Raw genomic sequence first — 17055 nt, 5'->3', positions numbered from 1 at the left:
TAACCTGAGCAAGCCTGAGGAACAACACAGAAAACTGTAGTCTTCCATGTCCCTGAATCAACTCCTGCCTCCAGTTCCTTCCCTGTTTGAGCTCTTGCCTTGATGGTTTTCAGTGACTAACTGTGATATGATATAATAAACTCAAGTTAATTTCCTCCCTTAAGTTGCTTTTGATCATGGTGTTTCATCGCAGCAATGGAAACCTTAAGACTGGAATGAAGATTTGACAGACACACAGTCAGAAAAGTCAGGTGGGTTCACACCATTCTAATGGTGGCATGAGCTACACAAGAATCTCTGTGTGTTTATTAGATATGGTTCAGAGGGAGGCATTATCGAGTCTCTGTAGGAGCAACTGTTCTCTGGATCATTGGGATTTTCTCTGACAATAGTCTCTGTCTATTGCAAGAAGAAACTTTTTGGTCAGAGTTGGGAGCTGCACTTATCTGTGGCTGTAAGAATAGGTTTTAAAACACAGTTAGAAATTCTACTTCGGTGAGGATGAAACTGCATTGTGCTTTTAAATCTGTGTGGGACAGGTTAGACATGACATTCATTAGCTATGTACCATTCCCAAATAGTGACTCAAGGAACATCATTCATTTGAATTACAAGGTCATTAGCCAGAAATAAATCGAAGGAGTCATAGGCAGTCCCTGTGTTGTAAAACATTGCCTGGGAATGGTAGGCCACACCTCTACCTGTATTCTTTTGCATTTTTCTCTCTTTTTAGTAATTCTCTTTGAGGCTATTTAGTATCCCTTGTTTGTGGTAGAATTCCAATATTTAAATATTCTATTGCCTATCATTTCTTAAATGTATAAAGGATAGTTCAAACATATTTTTCATAATATTCATACATTCAATAACATAATCTTATCCAGTACCCTGAATATGAAAAAGCTGGATGTTATTTTGGTCCTATAGCTAGAAAATATAAATTGCATACACCACACACACACACACACACACACACACACACACACACACACACAACCCTTGCAAGCAGATCCAAGTAATAAAATGAAATATTCATGCCTACATAGGTTTTACATTAGTATAAACATATATTACATAGCATAAATACACATATACGAGTGGATAAACATATATGGATAACTTTCTATAGTAAGGAAATTGGTTGTGAAGAGAAGACATGACTAGTACAGGAGAAAGCCTCCGACTTCTGAAGATTTGGTTTTATAGGATGAGATAAACTGACCTGGTATTAGCATCCCCGTGCTCTGGGATTTATGCTGATCACAAAGTCTACATTGTTTTGCGTCTGTAATCAGATAGATGATTTCAGATGAGGTATAATTAGGTTTAAATGCTCTTGATGCGTAAATCTGTTGCTATCACTTTGCACAGTATAAGAGGTTTTACAGATAAAACCTCTGGGCTTTTTTTTTGGTTTGTTTTTGTTGAGTATTTTAATTAATTATAAATTGCATTTAATGTGTTTGATCCCCTTCATCCCCTTACTCCATCTTCACCCAGATCTTTCTTCCTGTAGCATAAATTCTAATTGGATTAACAATAAAAACACAGAGTCAGATATAGGAGTTAATGCTAAAGATCAGAGAAGCAGAGCGCCCAGCCACTAGAGTTCTTACCACTACCAATGCTTGGACTGAACGGGCGATCCTGTCTCTAGGAATGTCCAGACTGCATCTGAGTTCATCTCATGCATTATATGCCTCTTTTTGACCAGCCATATCGTTTCCCATCTTTACCTTCCTGATTCTAGGGTTAAAGGTATGAGGCACCACCATCTGCCTCTTTTTCTCTTTGAGACTGGATAAATCTAGTGTAGACTACGGTGGCCTTGGACTCCTGCCTTCTGCCTTTATTTACTAAGTGCTGGCATTAAAGGTGTGTGCCATCACAGCCTGACCTCTGTGTCTAACTAGTGACTTAGCTCTGCACTCTGATCTTCAGGTAAGCATTATTCGTTAGATTACAAACAAAATATCACTACACCTCCACATTCTTTACTAACCCAACTTTGTGCCCTCATAGAAAATAAAATAAAACATCAGTCTCATTTGTACTGCCTATATAGTTTTAGGTATGTGGCCATTCACTCGAGCACATGAGACATACCAGAGATCACCAGCCTTAAGGAAAGCTAACTCTCCCTCTCCCACCAGCTATCAATAACCAACAGCTCCCAAGGCCGTGGTGGGACTCTGTGACCACCTGTCACCTTCATGCTGTGTATTTGTCTTGTTGAGCTCGTGCAGGTCTTGTCCTATTGTGTCTGACTATAGTCCTGCACCACTGCTGGCTCTTACGTTCCTCCCAACTGCACTTATGCAGTGAGACTGGCATGACAGGAGGAAGAACTTTTAAAGGCACGGAGACATAACTTGGTGTTGATATATGTAAAGAAACAGAATGATGAAACAGAACAGCTTTAATGTGTATGGAGACAGGAGTTCATGGAAAAGGAGAGAATATGGGGAAAGAACAACAAAGACTTTCTGAACAGAATCAATTTGAAAAACTTCTACTGCAGAAGATCCATAAAATGTAAGCATATTCACACAAGATTGTTTTCTAAACACAGGATTTAAGTCCCAGAGAAATCAGAAAGAAAGTAACAATGGCCAGTTATCTGAAATAGCACACAAAATAAAAAGTAAATGCCTAGAATCCAAGAATTGAGAATTTATCCTTGAAAGAGACTTGAAAATATCTCAGGGCATTTTGAGAAGGTTCAACTTCTTCAGGGCAAGCTTGACATCTTTATTTCTCAGGCTGTAGATCAATGGGTTCAGCATAGGAACAATAATAGTATAAAAGACAGATGAAACCTTTCCTTGGTCCATGGAACTGACTGATGATGGCTGTAAGTACATGAATGCAGCAGACCCAAAGAAGACAGCAACAGCTGACATATGTGAGCTGCAGGTGCTAAAGGCTTTGGACCTGCCTTCTGTGGATTTAATCTTGAGAATGCTCACAATGATGAAGATGTAAGAACTCAGGATACTCAGTGTAGGTAAAATGATATTAAAAGCACTAAGACATATAACTACTAATTCATTGATAAAAGTATCAGAACACGAGAGCTCCAAGAGTGGAAAGAGATCGCAGAAGTAATGGTTTATTACATCAGCCTCACAGAAATGCACTCTTAGCATGCAGACTGTGTGAGTTGTGGCACCGATCAAACTAATAACATACACCCCAAATATCATCCAGAAACAGACTTGATAGGACATTGTAACATTGTAAAACAGTGGGTTGCATATGGCAACATAGTGGTCATAAGCCATTGCTGACAGCATGTGAGCCTCTGCAATTGCAAAAACAATAAAGAAGTAGAGCTGAGTCATGCATTCAGGGTAGGAGATGATGTTCTTTACTGTTACAAAGTTCACCAGCATTTTGGGGGTAATCACACTAGACTGGCAGAGGTCAATTAAGGATAGACTGCTGAGCAAGAAGTACATGGGTGTGTGCAAGTGAGAACTGAATTGTATCAGGGTGATCATGCCAAGATTTCCCACCACTGTGACCACATAGATTCCTAGAAAGAGGAGGAAGAGGGGCAGCTGGAACTCTGTTAACCCAGCAAGAATGAATTCAGTCACTCTGGAAAGATTTGCTTGTATCATTTTCTTCTGGAAGTTCTATGTAGAAAGAAGGGAAAATGAGGTAAGTATCTGTTATACTATGTACTGAGGTGTGAAAGAGAATTCAAGTTTTCATTTGGCCAAGCATCTTTAATTTTCTGACAACTACTGCTACATGTTAGTCATTAAGTAACAACAAATGGCACTAGTAATTAAACATATGGCACATCTGTTCCTGTTTGTGACTTCTGCCATGAAAATGGGAATACTCAGTCCATAGATAACCAAGGAGAGATCTGATGCATTCAATGATAGAATCTACTAAGGACTTTTCATGACTCATTTGCAGTTCTCCCAATCACTACACAAAGAGAAAACTTTTTCTTGTTATAATAAGAGCAGCATCCACCCAAAGACAAAATACTAGCAGGCACATACACAACCCATCCCATATGTAATGGTGGTAATCTAAATGTTTTCTTCATAAGGTTATGAACAGTGTAATTATTATTCTCTCTCTTTAACCAACATTATAGTTGAAGTTAACATTAAGGCAATCAGGTAGGAACACAAAATCAAAAGGCATCTGAATTGGAAAGTAAATAATCAAACTACATTTACATGTATATGAATTTATTTTGTATATACAAAATTCCAAAAAATCTGTAAAAAAGAAGCACTGTAATTTATTTAAAAGGACATCATGGAAGTGGAATCTGAAATCATCAAGAAAATTTAGCAATCATAAAAATCCATTTAAAATATGAAAAAATATTAAAACACATAGAAATAAAGACATATAAGACATTGCATTTGAAATTATCAACACTGTCAAAGGGACAAATCATTAAATACATGGAAAGACATCACATCTTCATGAATCACAAGACTGAATATTGTGAAATGGCAGTAACTCCCAAACTAGTGTAAAAGCTCAGTGTAATCTTAATCAGATATTTTTATTATCAGTAATTACATAATGATTATAAATCTTCACAAAATAGAAGGGTCTGGGAATAATTAGAACAAACCTGAAGGAAAGAAAGGAATTTAAAGTTTCAAGTCCCCCCCCAATTGAAAATATACCACAACCATATAATATGCTCATAATATAGATGTATTGTTAAACATAAGGAAAGGGCAATCTGTAAAAAAATACATCTTCTACAGGTTATTAAAGTTATGTGTTTAATAATAATTTAGTGTAGAAATAATGGTTTTCAAATATATGGGCAATTAGATGAAGTTATAATTTAAATAGTTAATATGTACCTCTTCATATTATGAAAAAGTTAATTAAAAATGGATGGTATATGTAAATATTTTATATAAAAACAGCATTTGAAAGAAAACTGCAGTTCTAGAACTTCATGCCCATGAAATTGGTGATAGTTTCCTAGATAAGTTTCCACAATTGGAGGCTACAGCAACAAATAAATAAATAAATAAATAAGTAAATAAATAAATAAATAAATAAATAAAATAATTAGTTGGGTGTAATTTAAAATAAAAATAATTTGTACCTTTAAGGACATCATATATAGGCAATCATACCCCACTACATCTGTGACCACTGGAGCCTTAGCCCTGGCTACCCTTGAAAATGTGAATGTCTGGGTTCCCAGTTGGCCCATGGGAGACATCCTGCACCTCACCTCCACCCACCAAGTCCCAGAGACCCCAGAGCAGCCTCCCCACACCTGTAACCATCCTGAACTGCTTCGGTGATACTGCGTCTGGATTCTTGGACCTGACTGTCCCTGGAGAGGTGAATGTCTGGATTCCTGGTTGAGAGTCCTTCTCTCTAGGCAAATCCCATGCCTCACCTTAACCTCCCAAATCCCAGAGACCCTAGAGCAAAATCCCTACACCCGATAACAGTTCCCATTGGAACCTTGGCCGTGACTGTTCCTGGAGAGGAGATCCCAGAGCTATAGCAGTGACCACCAGAGGCACAGCCCACATGTTCCTGGAAGAAGCTACAGGCTTCACCCAAACCAATTGGAGGGAGAGGGATCTCCTGAAGCACAGGCCCTTCTTGCACCCATTGAGAGAAGAGATGGGTAGATGACAGTGTAAAAATACATTTAGAATATAAAGAGCAATATGGCAACATCAGAAACTAGTGTTTCTACATCAACAAGACCTGAACATCACAGTGTAGGAGGTCCTTCTGTTGATGTGTTGCTTTTATTGGTTAATCAATAAAAAAACCCAAAAAAACTGCTTGACCTGACAGGGCAGAACTTAGGTAGGCAGAGAATACAGAACTGAATTCTGGGAGGAAGAAAGCAGAGTTAGGGAGCCGCCATGGAGACACCAGGTCAGACATTCTAAATCCTTCCTGGTAAGCCATGACCTCGTGGTGAACACATATAAATGTATTAAATCAAAATGTGAGAGTTATCCAATAGGAGGCTCGAGCTAATTGCCAAGCAGTAATTTAATTAACACAGTTTTTGTGTGGTTATTTTGGGTGTAAGCTAGCTGGGGGGCCAGGACAAACAAGTAGCCCTCTCCATCAATATCCCAACACAGATGAAACAGAAGAAATGACCTTAAAAATAACATTATGAAGATAATAGAGATGTTTAGAGGAGAAAATGAAAAAAAAATTCCCTTAAAAATGGAGGAAAAGACAAACAAAACTTTTCAATAAATCAGCAAATTCCTTAAAGAAAGCCAAAAAAAAAAACAAAAACAAACAACAAACAACAACAACAACAAAAACAGACAAAGGAAATGGTTCAAGACTTGAAAACTGAAATAGAGTCAATAGAGAAAATATGAACTGAGGGAATTCTGAAAAAGGAAAATCTGGGCAAACCATCAGAAACTACAGATGAAGGCATGACCAACAGAGTACAAGAGATGAAAGAAAGAATCTTATACACTGAAGATATGGTAGAGGAAACAGATTCACTGGTCAAAAAATTGTTAAATCAAACAAATTCTTAACACAAACATCCAGGAAATCTTCAACATATGAAAAGATCAAACCCAGGAATAATACTGATAGAAGGAGAAGTCTTTTTCAAAGAGTCAGAAAGTATATTCACAAAATCTGGAAGAAAACTTTCCCAACTTAAAGAAGAACATGACTATGAAAGTAAAAGAAGTTTTCAGAACTCCAAATATAATGGACTAAAATAAATGTACACTCACCACATAATAATCAAAACACTAAACATACAGAATAAAGTAAGAATATTAAGAGCTACAAAAAAGGGGGTCAAGTAAAATACAACGGCAGACATACCAGAATTATACTCAACTTCTTAATGGAAACTCTGAAAACAAAAAGGTCCTGGATAGATGTTCTGCAAACACTAAGATCAACTGATGCCAGCCCACACTAGTATACCTAGCAAAGCTTTCAATCAACACAGATGGAGAAAACAAGATATTAATGACAAAACCAGATTTAAACAATACCAATTGCAAAAATCCAGCCCTACAGAAAGAACTAGAAGGAAAACTCCAATCCAAGAAAGCTAACTGTACCTTACAAACACAGGCTATAGAACAATCCCACACCAGCAAAACTCAAAGAAGAAAAACACACATATAGTACAATCACCATCAACAAAATCAAAAAATAACAGGAAATAACAATCACTGGTCATAAATATCTCTTAATAACAATGGTCTCAATTTGCTTATAAAAAGACACAGGCTAACAGAATGGATACAAAAACAGGCACCATCTTTCTGCTGAATACATGACAGATACCTCAACTTCAAAGATAGACATTACCTCAGAGTAAAGTTTTGGGAAAAGATTTTCCAATAAAATGGACCTAAGAATCAAGCTGGTACAGCAATCCTAATATCCAACAAAATAGACTTCAAATTAAAATTAATTAAAAGAGATAAAGAAGGACATTTCATACTTATCACAGGAAAAATCCATCATAATGAAGTCTCAGTTATGAACATCTGTGCCCCAAATACCAGGTACACACATTTATAAAAGAAACATTACTAAGCTTAAATAGCTCATCAAAACCCACACACTGATAGTGAGAAACTTCAATTAAAAACCCACTCTCACCAGTGGACAGGACTGCCAGACAGAAACTTAACAGAGAAGTAAAGGAACTAATAGATGTTTGACTCAAATGGGTTTAATAGACATCTATAGAACATTCCACTCAAATACAAAAAGAATATATCTTCTTCTCAGCACTGCATGGAAGCTTCTCTAAAATCGACCACAAAGTTGGTAACAAAGCAAACCTTAAAAGATAGAAAAAATTTGGAATAATCCATGTATCTTATTGGATCACCATCCATGACTTAAAAAGATAGAATTCAACAGCAGCACTAATTGCAGAAAGCCCACAAACTAATTGAAATTGAACAATGATCAATCGAATCACCCCTAGATCAATAAAGGAAGAAAGAAAGAAAGAAATTAAAGACTTCTCGGAATTCAATAAAAAAAAAAAAACACAACATACCCAAACTTATGGGACACTTTGAAAGCAGTACTAAGAGGAAAGTTCATAACAATAAATACCTACATAAAAAAGTGAAGAAATCTCATGCTAGTGACTTAACAGCATAGCTGAAAGCGGTATAATGAAAAAGAAGCAGACTCTCCCAGGAGGAGTATGTTTGAGGAGAAAAATCAATAAAATAGAAACAAAAAAATATAAAGAGCCAATGAGGCAAAAAGTTGATTCTTTGAGAAAATCAACAATCTAGGCAAATGTTTATCCAAACTAACCAAAGGGCAGAGTGAGAATATCCAAATTAACAAAATCAGAAGTGAAAGGGGGAATATAACAACAGACACTGAGAAAAACCAAAGGATCATCAAGTCATACTTCAAAACTTATATTCCACAAAATTACAAAATTTAAAGGAAATGGACAATTTTCTAGATAGGTACTACATACCAAAATTAAATCAACAACATAAAAACAATTTAAATAGACTTATAGCCCCTAAGGAAATAGAAACTTTCATCAATAGTCTCTCAACTAAAAAATGTCCAGGGTCAGAAAGTTTCATCACAAAATTCTAGCAGAATTTCAAAAAAGATCTAATACTAATACCCCATAAATTATTCCACACAATAGAAACAGAAGGGAGGGACATTGTTACTCTGATTCACAAATCACAAAAAGATGCAACTGAGAAACAGAACTACAGACCAATCTCCCCTTTAACATAGATGCAAAAATAATCAATAAAATACTAACAAACCCAATCCAAGAGGACATCAGAAAAATTGGCAACCGTGACCATGTAAGCTTCATCCCAGAGATACAGGAATAGTTCAACACATGAAAATCTATCAATGTAATCCACCAGATAAACAAACTGAAAGAAAAAAGTCACATGGTCATATCATTAGATACTGAAAAAGCCTTTGACAAAATCCAAAATCCCATCATATAAAGATCTTGGAGAGAGCAAAGATACAAGGAAAACACCTAGACATAATACAGCAAGCCAACAATGAACATCAAATGAAATGGAGAAAAACTCAAAGTGACTTGACTAAGATCAGGAACAAGACAGACTGTCCACTTTCTTCCTTTCTATTCAATATAGTTCTCAAAGATCTAACTAGAGCAACAAGACAACAAAAATAGGTCAAGGGAATACAAATTGCAAAGAAAGAAGTCAAACATTCACTATTTGCAGATAATCCAATTATATATAAGTGACCTGAAAAATTCTACCAGAAAGTTCCTACAAATGATAAACACCTTCAGTAATGTGGCAGAGTATGAGATTTACTCAAAATAACTATTAGTCTTCCTATATACAAATAATAAAGGGGCTGAGAAAGAAATCAACAAAACATCACCATTCACAATAGCCACAAATAACATAAGGTATCTTTGGATAACACTAACTAAAGAAATGAAAGACTTGTATGACAAGAACTTTAAGACTTTGAAGAAAGAAGTGGAAAAAGATAGCAGAAAATGGAAAAATCTTCCATGCTGATGGATATATAGGATCAACATAGTAAAAATGGTAATCTTTCCAAAAGCTGTGTACAGATTTAATGCACTCTCCATCAATATACTATTACAATTCTTTACAGACCTTGACAGAACAATATTCAATTTCATATGGAAAACAAAAAACCCAGGATAACAAAAGCAATCCTGTACAATAGAGAAACTTCCAGAAGTATCACTGTCCCTGACTTCAAGTTCTACTATAGAGCTATAGTAATGAAAACAGCTTGGTACTGGCACAAAAAGAAACAGGAGGTCCAATGTATTCAAATCAAAGATTCTGATACAAATCCACACACCAATGAACATCTCTTTTTGACAAATAAGCTAAAATTATATAAAGGAAACAAAAAAGCATCTTCAACAGATGGTGCTGGTTAAACTGGATGTTGACATGTAGAATACAAATAGATCCATATCTATCCACATGCTCAAAACTCAAGTCCAAATGGATCAAAGACCTCAAAATAAATCCAGCCACACTAAACCTCATAGAAGAGAAGGTAGGAAGTAGCCATGAATGCATTGGCACAGGAGACTACTCCATGAATATAGCACCCATAGCATAGACACTGAGATCAATAGTTAATAAATGGGACCTTCTGAAACAGTCTATAAGACAAAGGACACAGTCAATATGACAAAAAGGCTGCCAACTAATGGGAAAAATCTTCACTATTCCCACATTTGAAAGAGAGCTGATGTCCAAAATTTATAAAGATCTTAAGAAACTTTACATCAAAATATCAAATAATCCAATTTAAAAATGGGATACAGATCTAAACAGAGAATTCTCAACAGAAAAATCTCAAATGCCTGAAAAGTACTTATGTAATTGCTCAACATCATTTGCCATCAGGGAAATGCAAACCAAAATAACTCTGATATATCATCTTACATCTCTCAGAATGGCTCAGATCAAAATCATTAATGGCAGATTATGCTGGAGAGGAGGTAGAGCAAGGGGAACACTTTTCCATTGCTGGTGGGAGTGCAAAGTTGTATAGCCAATGTAGAAATCAGTATGATTGTTTCTCAAAAAGTAAGGAGACAATCTACCTGAAGAACTAGAAATTCCACTTTTGGCCATATACCCAAAGTATACCCAAACATATCACAAGGACATTTGCTCAGTTATGTTCATAGCAGCATTATTCATATTAGCCAGAACCTGGAAACAACCTAGGTGTTCCTGACCCCCAAAAAATGGATAAGGAAAATGTAGTATATTTGTACAATGGGGTACTACTTAGCAGCAAAAAGCAATGACATTTTGAAAGTTGCAGGCAAATGGATGGGTCTAGCAAAAAAAAAATATCCTGAATGAGGTAACCTAGAACATAAAGACAGAATATGTACTCACTCATAAGTGAATATTATACATAAAGCAAAGGATAACCAACCTAGAGTCTATAACCCCAGAGAAGTCAGGAAACAAGTTGGATCCTAAGAGAGACATACTTGGATCACCCTGGGAAGGGGAAATAGATAAGATCTTCTGAGTAAAGTGGGAGTGTGGGGGAAGGGTGAGATGGTGGAAGGAGAATAGAGATAGCAGAGGTGGAGTTAGGAGAACATAAGGGATTGGGAATGTCAAATTTGGGGAAGGATGTTGACAGAAATATAATCTACCTGATCCTGTAGCTGTTCAGTCCTAAAGTACTACAGAGAGGCTTATATTAATTATAAACTGTTTGGCCTATTTGTTAAAGCTTATTATTAACCAGCTCTTACAATTTAAATTAAACCCATATTTCTTACATATGTTTAGCCACATGGCATGGTACCTTTTCTCAGTAAGGCATTCTCATCTTGCTTTTTCTGTGTTTGGCTGGTGACTGCATCTCTGCCTTTTCTTTTTCCAGAATTCTCCTAGTCTGATCATCACACTTATACTTTTTGTCTGGTTATTGGCCAATAAGCTTTTTATTAAACCAGTACAAGTGACAAATCTTTTCAGTGTACAAGGACATTATCCCATAGCAAAAAAACCAAGAGGGAGAGAAAATAAACAGATATCTTGACAGAGGTAGACATTGTGGGATTAGCAAGAAATCTGGCACTAGGGAAATTCCCAGGAATCCACAAGGATGATCCCAGTTAAGAACCTAAGCAATAGTGGTGATGGTGCCTTGCCTTTCCTCCATAAGCACATTGACGAATACCTTAATTGTCATCATAGAACCTTCATCCAGGAATTGATGGAAGAAGATGCAGAATTCCACAGCTAAGCACTGGGCTGAGCTCCTAGAGTCTAATCATAGAGAGGGAGGGGTGATAATATGAGCAAAGAGGTAGAGACCCTGATGGGGACACCCACATAAATAGGTGACCCAATCTTGTAGGAGCTCACTGACACTGGACTGACAGCTAGGGGACCTGCATAGAAATGAGCTAGGCCTTCTGAATGTGGGTAACAATTGTGTGTCTTGGGCATTTTGTAGGGCCACTAGCTGTGGAACCAATATTTATCCCTAGTGCACGAACAAGCATTTTGGAACTCATTCCTCATTTAGGGATACCTTGCTCAGCCTAGATACATGGAGGAGGGTCATGATCCTGCCACAAGTGATGTGACAGACTTTGTTGCTTCCCAAAGGAGGCCTCATCCTCTCTGAGGAATGGATAGGGAGTAGGGTGGGTAGAGGTGGGAGGAGAGAGAGAAGGAGAAGAAGAGGAAACCGGGATTGGTACACAAAATAAAAAAGATTGTTTTAAATAAAAAAACAAAAAATAAAGAGAACAACAGAAAAAGTGACATCATAGATGAAAAATAGCATACTCAATGGGAAACACATCTCAAGTAATATCTTTGATTTATTGATATCTGTAAAGAACTTATATATCTGAATGACTAAGAGAGCTAATAATCCAATTATAAAAAGACACATGATCTGAATAATAATCCTTCTAGTGGAAATAGACAAATCCACAATAAATACCTGAAAATATGTGTACTATGCATAATCATTAAGGACATTTAAATAAAAACAATAGAGACAAAATTTCACATTGATTGGAAGGGATAAAGTAAAAATGGTTAGTGTTTCCAGAGGTGTGAGTAATTACAACCTCATTGATAGTGAGGTTATAAAATTGCCAGAAGTTTCAGAAAACAAATTAAGAATCCTTCAAAATGTAAACCATAGAATTATCTAATGAGAGCCTTTGGATTCCAGCCCCAAATCTCTCTGCAGGGTTCAGAATCAGAACCTACAAGAAGCAATAAGGATTCTTGTTTCTCTGGCTCTCTGAGGGTTAATGAATAAATTCACATGTCCTTTTCCAAACAAGTCTCTTTTTTCTTCTGTTCCTAATCTAATTGTACTGTCCCACTTCTTATTCCTCCTAATTTCTTCGAGCTTCTTCTCTCCTAACCTAATATCTCTCTTTCTCTCGAGAGCCTTGAAGCAATAAAGAAATTGCAATAATTACCTGTCACTTGTTAAAAGCATAATCCTAGAGTAAGTGATAAGGAGTTGAGTCATTGCCATGGCAACACAGGTTCCAATGTGACAGGAATAAGTTTGTGAGCAGATGGATGGGCACACTGCCCAGTGATAAACTTTGAGATGTAGGTCTATTGTTAACAGACTGAAACACAAAAATGGGCATGCTTTTCTTAGGGTGCTTTGGTGTAGTAACCTTGGCTGTATATCTGTGGCTCTGACCTTGTGTAAAACTGTAGAGTTTTAAATTTATGATCTATTTGCAATAAGCCTTTATTTTAGCTTGAACTTGCTCTGAAATGAAAGTGATCTAATTGTATTCAGTTAGTCTGAGCAAAAGAACAAGGCCAGCTTTTAAGTTCCTAGAGTCCTTGCGGGACAAATAGATCTAGTGATAAAGCATTTCCTAATATATATTCTATATATCAAAATTATACAGCCAAATGAAAAGTCATCTTCCTGACTACCCACAGATACATGTGTCTATAAGACTGAGATGTAATTATGAGGTTATATAAACACATCACATAAGATTACACACTATAATGCAGGTGTTGGAGAGACACCAAGCTGCTTTAGCAAAGGTAAGCAACTGTTTCCAGAGTCAAAAAAAGAAACCTCTTATATCAATTGTATAATTATATAAATATTGGTTTCTTTTTCTAATCATATGTGTGTATATACATATATTATTTTTCAATTAATACAATAGATGAAAATGTTATAGTAAAATATCAAAATGTAAGGAGAACTTTTTCTTTAATCTTTGAGTGCATAATACCATGTGTTATATACAGGTACTATATTATATACAGCATTGTATTGCTCAATTCATCTGTTATTACTAAGGCTTTACACCCCTAAACAAGTCCACCTTTTCTCTTTCAGTTTTTGTTCTCTGGCAATAATAATCATATTATCTATTTTTATGTATCTGACCATTATACTTATATAAACAGAACCACTTAGTAATCCTTTCTTTTGTAACTGGCTTATCTCACATATCAAATGCTTCTAGGTTCATACATACTTTTTAAAACTAAAAGGAACCCAGTGAGGGCTTAGAACCACTGTGAATCTGGTAGAAAACATCTAGAAGTTTGGTTTCATTATTATTATTTGAACTATTATAAAATTAATTTTAGGACAGCACCCAAAACTGTGTTCAGTCACTTCATCTAAAAACATGTACTTCATCTTTCTCTGTTCTTATTTGTTCTCCTTCCACATTTAGTCCCAATGGTATCTTGATAGTTTTTGCTAAACCTATTGAATTTATCTTGTACAAATGCTAATAATGCCTCGTATATGAAAATAAAAACATTAATCTGTAATTATGCAAACTTAGGGGAAATGTAAGACTACTCAGAGATTGAATAAACTTGACTAGTTATTTCCCAAGACCTGATATTTTAATTGTCATGAAAAATATCTAGCCTGGTGATAGTGGCACATGCCTTTAATCTCAGCACTTGGGAGGCAGAGACAGGCAGATCTCTGTGAGTTAGAGGTCATCCTGGTATATATATATTGCTCTTATATATAAGAGATGGTTCCAAGACAAAATAAGAAGATATTGATCAAACAATATATTTGATTGTGAATGGGGACTGACAAAGTTTTTATAATAATAAGAATTATCAAATATGTATAAAGTTCCTACTCATTAAAATGTTATAACCTCTAAGGAGAGAGGAAGGCCATTAGTGGAATGCCTAGAATGACTGAGCAGGGCTACAGGAGTACAGCTGTTCTGATGCTTAATCTAGAAAAGGGACAGTGAAGGATTTTCCAAGAGAAATGTAAATTTGGAAAGATAAGAAGAAATGAGGTGTGTTCATAAAATATTAATTACATTAAAAATATCAAAACATAATAAAATTTTCAAATGATTTATAAAAGAAGCAATGAAAAATGAGGAAATTAATAGGAACTCCTCATGAATAGACACAGGCAAATTGTTACTATAAGTGTTACAGCTTATGATAGGTTATGATAGGCACACTAAGATTATTTGTGAAACCTGAAAAACTGTTTGAAAGTAACTTACCCATAGTATATAGATGATATAACAAAAATAAGAGTTTTTAGGTTTCTTTTCTATGTCATCTTATAGCTAGAGCAACTGAAATACACTGGGTAACCTTAAAGTTTCAATCAAGCATGAAAAATGCCTGGGAGAAAACTTGGTTCCAAACACATAAGTGGTATTTTTGGCTAGAATTTGAAAGTTTCTATAATTTCTGAAATGTAGAGTTCATGATGGTTGTCTCACATTCCGAGGTTGAGAGATTACAGGTCAAATGGATACTAGTTGCTCACCTTTCTACTTGGAGACTTCCATCTCAGTGACATATAGACCAAGTTTTCTTAAATGGAACACCTCTTCATGTCATTGGTCTAATTCAAAATAAAATCTGCCTCATTGTTATTTGTGGGATCAGAACATAATCTTGTGTTCTGAGTAGTTCACAGTCTTACTATAAATCCAAGGCACTTACCGAAAGGATGTTATTTTCACAGAGATTTTTGATATATAAGAGGTGCCATTAAAGTTTGTGGAAGGAAACTATTCAAGGATTTTCTTCCATTGGGGATAAGATACTTAGGGGAAAATCAGTTAAAATTTTCTGTATGATGCTCTGGTTGATACTTTCTTTTTGCCTCCCATGAGTACAATTCTCTGTGTTTGGAAATAGTATCCACCATTGCATTTGGGGCTAAAAACTGAGGTCTAATGACATGATTATAGGGTGCTTCCGTGACAATGTCCCTTCTGAAAATTGTCTTTAAAATATATGCAGTCAAATCTCACTGCTTTTTTATCTGTTTAATTAATGTCTGGGGAAATAACAGTGATTTGTAATCATCATCAAAAATTGTTTCTCGGGGCTGGAGAGATGGCTCAGTGGTTAAGAGTTTTGGGTGCTCTTCCAAAGGTCCTGAGTTTAATTCCCAGCAACCACATGGTGGCTCACAAACATCTGTAATGAGATTTGATGCCCTCTTCTGGCCTGCAGGGATACATGCAGGCAGAGCTCTGTATACATAATAAATAAAATTAAAAAAATATTAAAAAATTGTTTCTTATAGGTTTCATTATTATTTCAGGGGTAATATTACTTCAAAGGTATGTTACATGGAAGGGGATGGAGATGAGCATGTTTGATTTAGGAACTTCCATTACAAGTAGAGATAACAAGAGAGTATAAACAATAAATATTGCAACTGGTTTAATTAGTACATTTATTGATAGGATGATTTTTCCATTAGGTTACAGATGGAAAATTCTAGTAGCACTAAAAGCAAAGAGGGAGAATGGATGCATAAAATTATAGGGAATGGACAATGGTGGCTGCTTTTTATTTTATGTGGAAGTTGCAGACAGTCAATGGAAACTTCAAAATTAACCCATGTGATACTAATCCAGAGTAGAATGCATTATATTAGTAATTTTTTGTTTACAACAGATACATGGACATAAATTGTAGATAGGTAATTATATATGTATTTCTATAAGGGGTTAGTTTAAACACATAACTACTTGTGTTTATACTAGTTTGTTCAAAGAATAAGAATCAAGGACACCACTATAGCTATGAGCACTTCCAGGTTCCATGCATGAATCTGTATTTATAATACTCTTATTCAACAAATATATCTAGAGTGGACAGAACAAATAATCAATATTATTTCTGGGAAAGAATATTAGAAAATGTTTAGTACCAGAAAACAATGCAATGTTAAATTTCTTGGAGTATCTGAAAGGAAAACATACATGAAGGATTTGCAATCTTCACATCTGAAACAAATTAAGTAAAAAGTAAATAGAGTTTACAGAAGAATATAAATGAAAATAGAAATTAATATATGTGTTTTCACAGTTATTTAAATAAATGATTTAACTAATAAATAGATTTAAGAGTTAAATTCATAATATGCAAGAATTCCAAGATAATAAATTAAGGGCTCTACTTTCAGATAAGTGGAACACAATCTCCAATTCCTTAAGATTGAGTTGCACTTTGATACGGTATC

The 17055-nt window shown here is 35.4% G+C and overlaps 1 protein-coding gene across 1 annotated transcript; it reads right to left on the bottom strand.

The window, feature by feature from the left end:
* Positions 1-2702: 2702 nt before the first annotated feature.
* On the bottom strand, positions 2703-3626 carry LOC101989245 (olfactory receptor 150-like). The gene has a single exon (XM_005347506.1). The coding sequence runs from the start codon at positions 3624-3626 to the stop codon at positions 2703-2705; it is 924 nt and encodes a 307-aa protein (XP_005347563.1).
* Between the last annotated feature and the right edge of the window lie 13429 nt (positions 3627-17055).

This window comes from Microtus ochrogaster, chromosome 5 (genome assembly GCF_000317375.1).
Source record: "Microtus ochrogaster isolate Prairie Vole_2 chromosome 5, MicOch1.0, whole genome shotgun sequence".
NCBI lineage: Eukaryota > Metazoa > Chordata > Mammalia > Rodentia > Cricetidae > Microtus > Microtus ochrogaster.
The sequence above is the reverse complement of the archived record's forward strand: the minus strand, read 5'-3'. Positions and strand labels throughout refer to the sequence as shown.

What these genes read in the sequence shown, in the direction of transcription:
- LOC101989245 (XM_005347506.1), bottom strand. Translation starts at nt 3,626, where the DNA reads ATGATACAAGCAAATCTTTCCAGAGTGACTGAATTCATTCTTGCTGGG.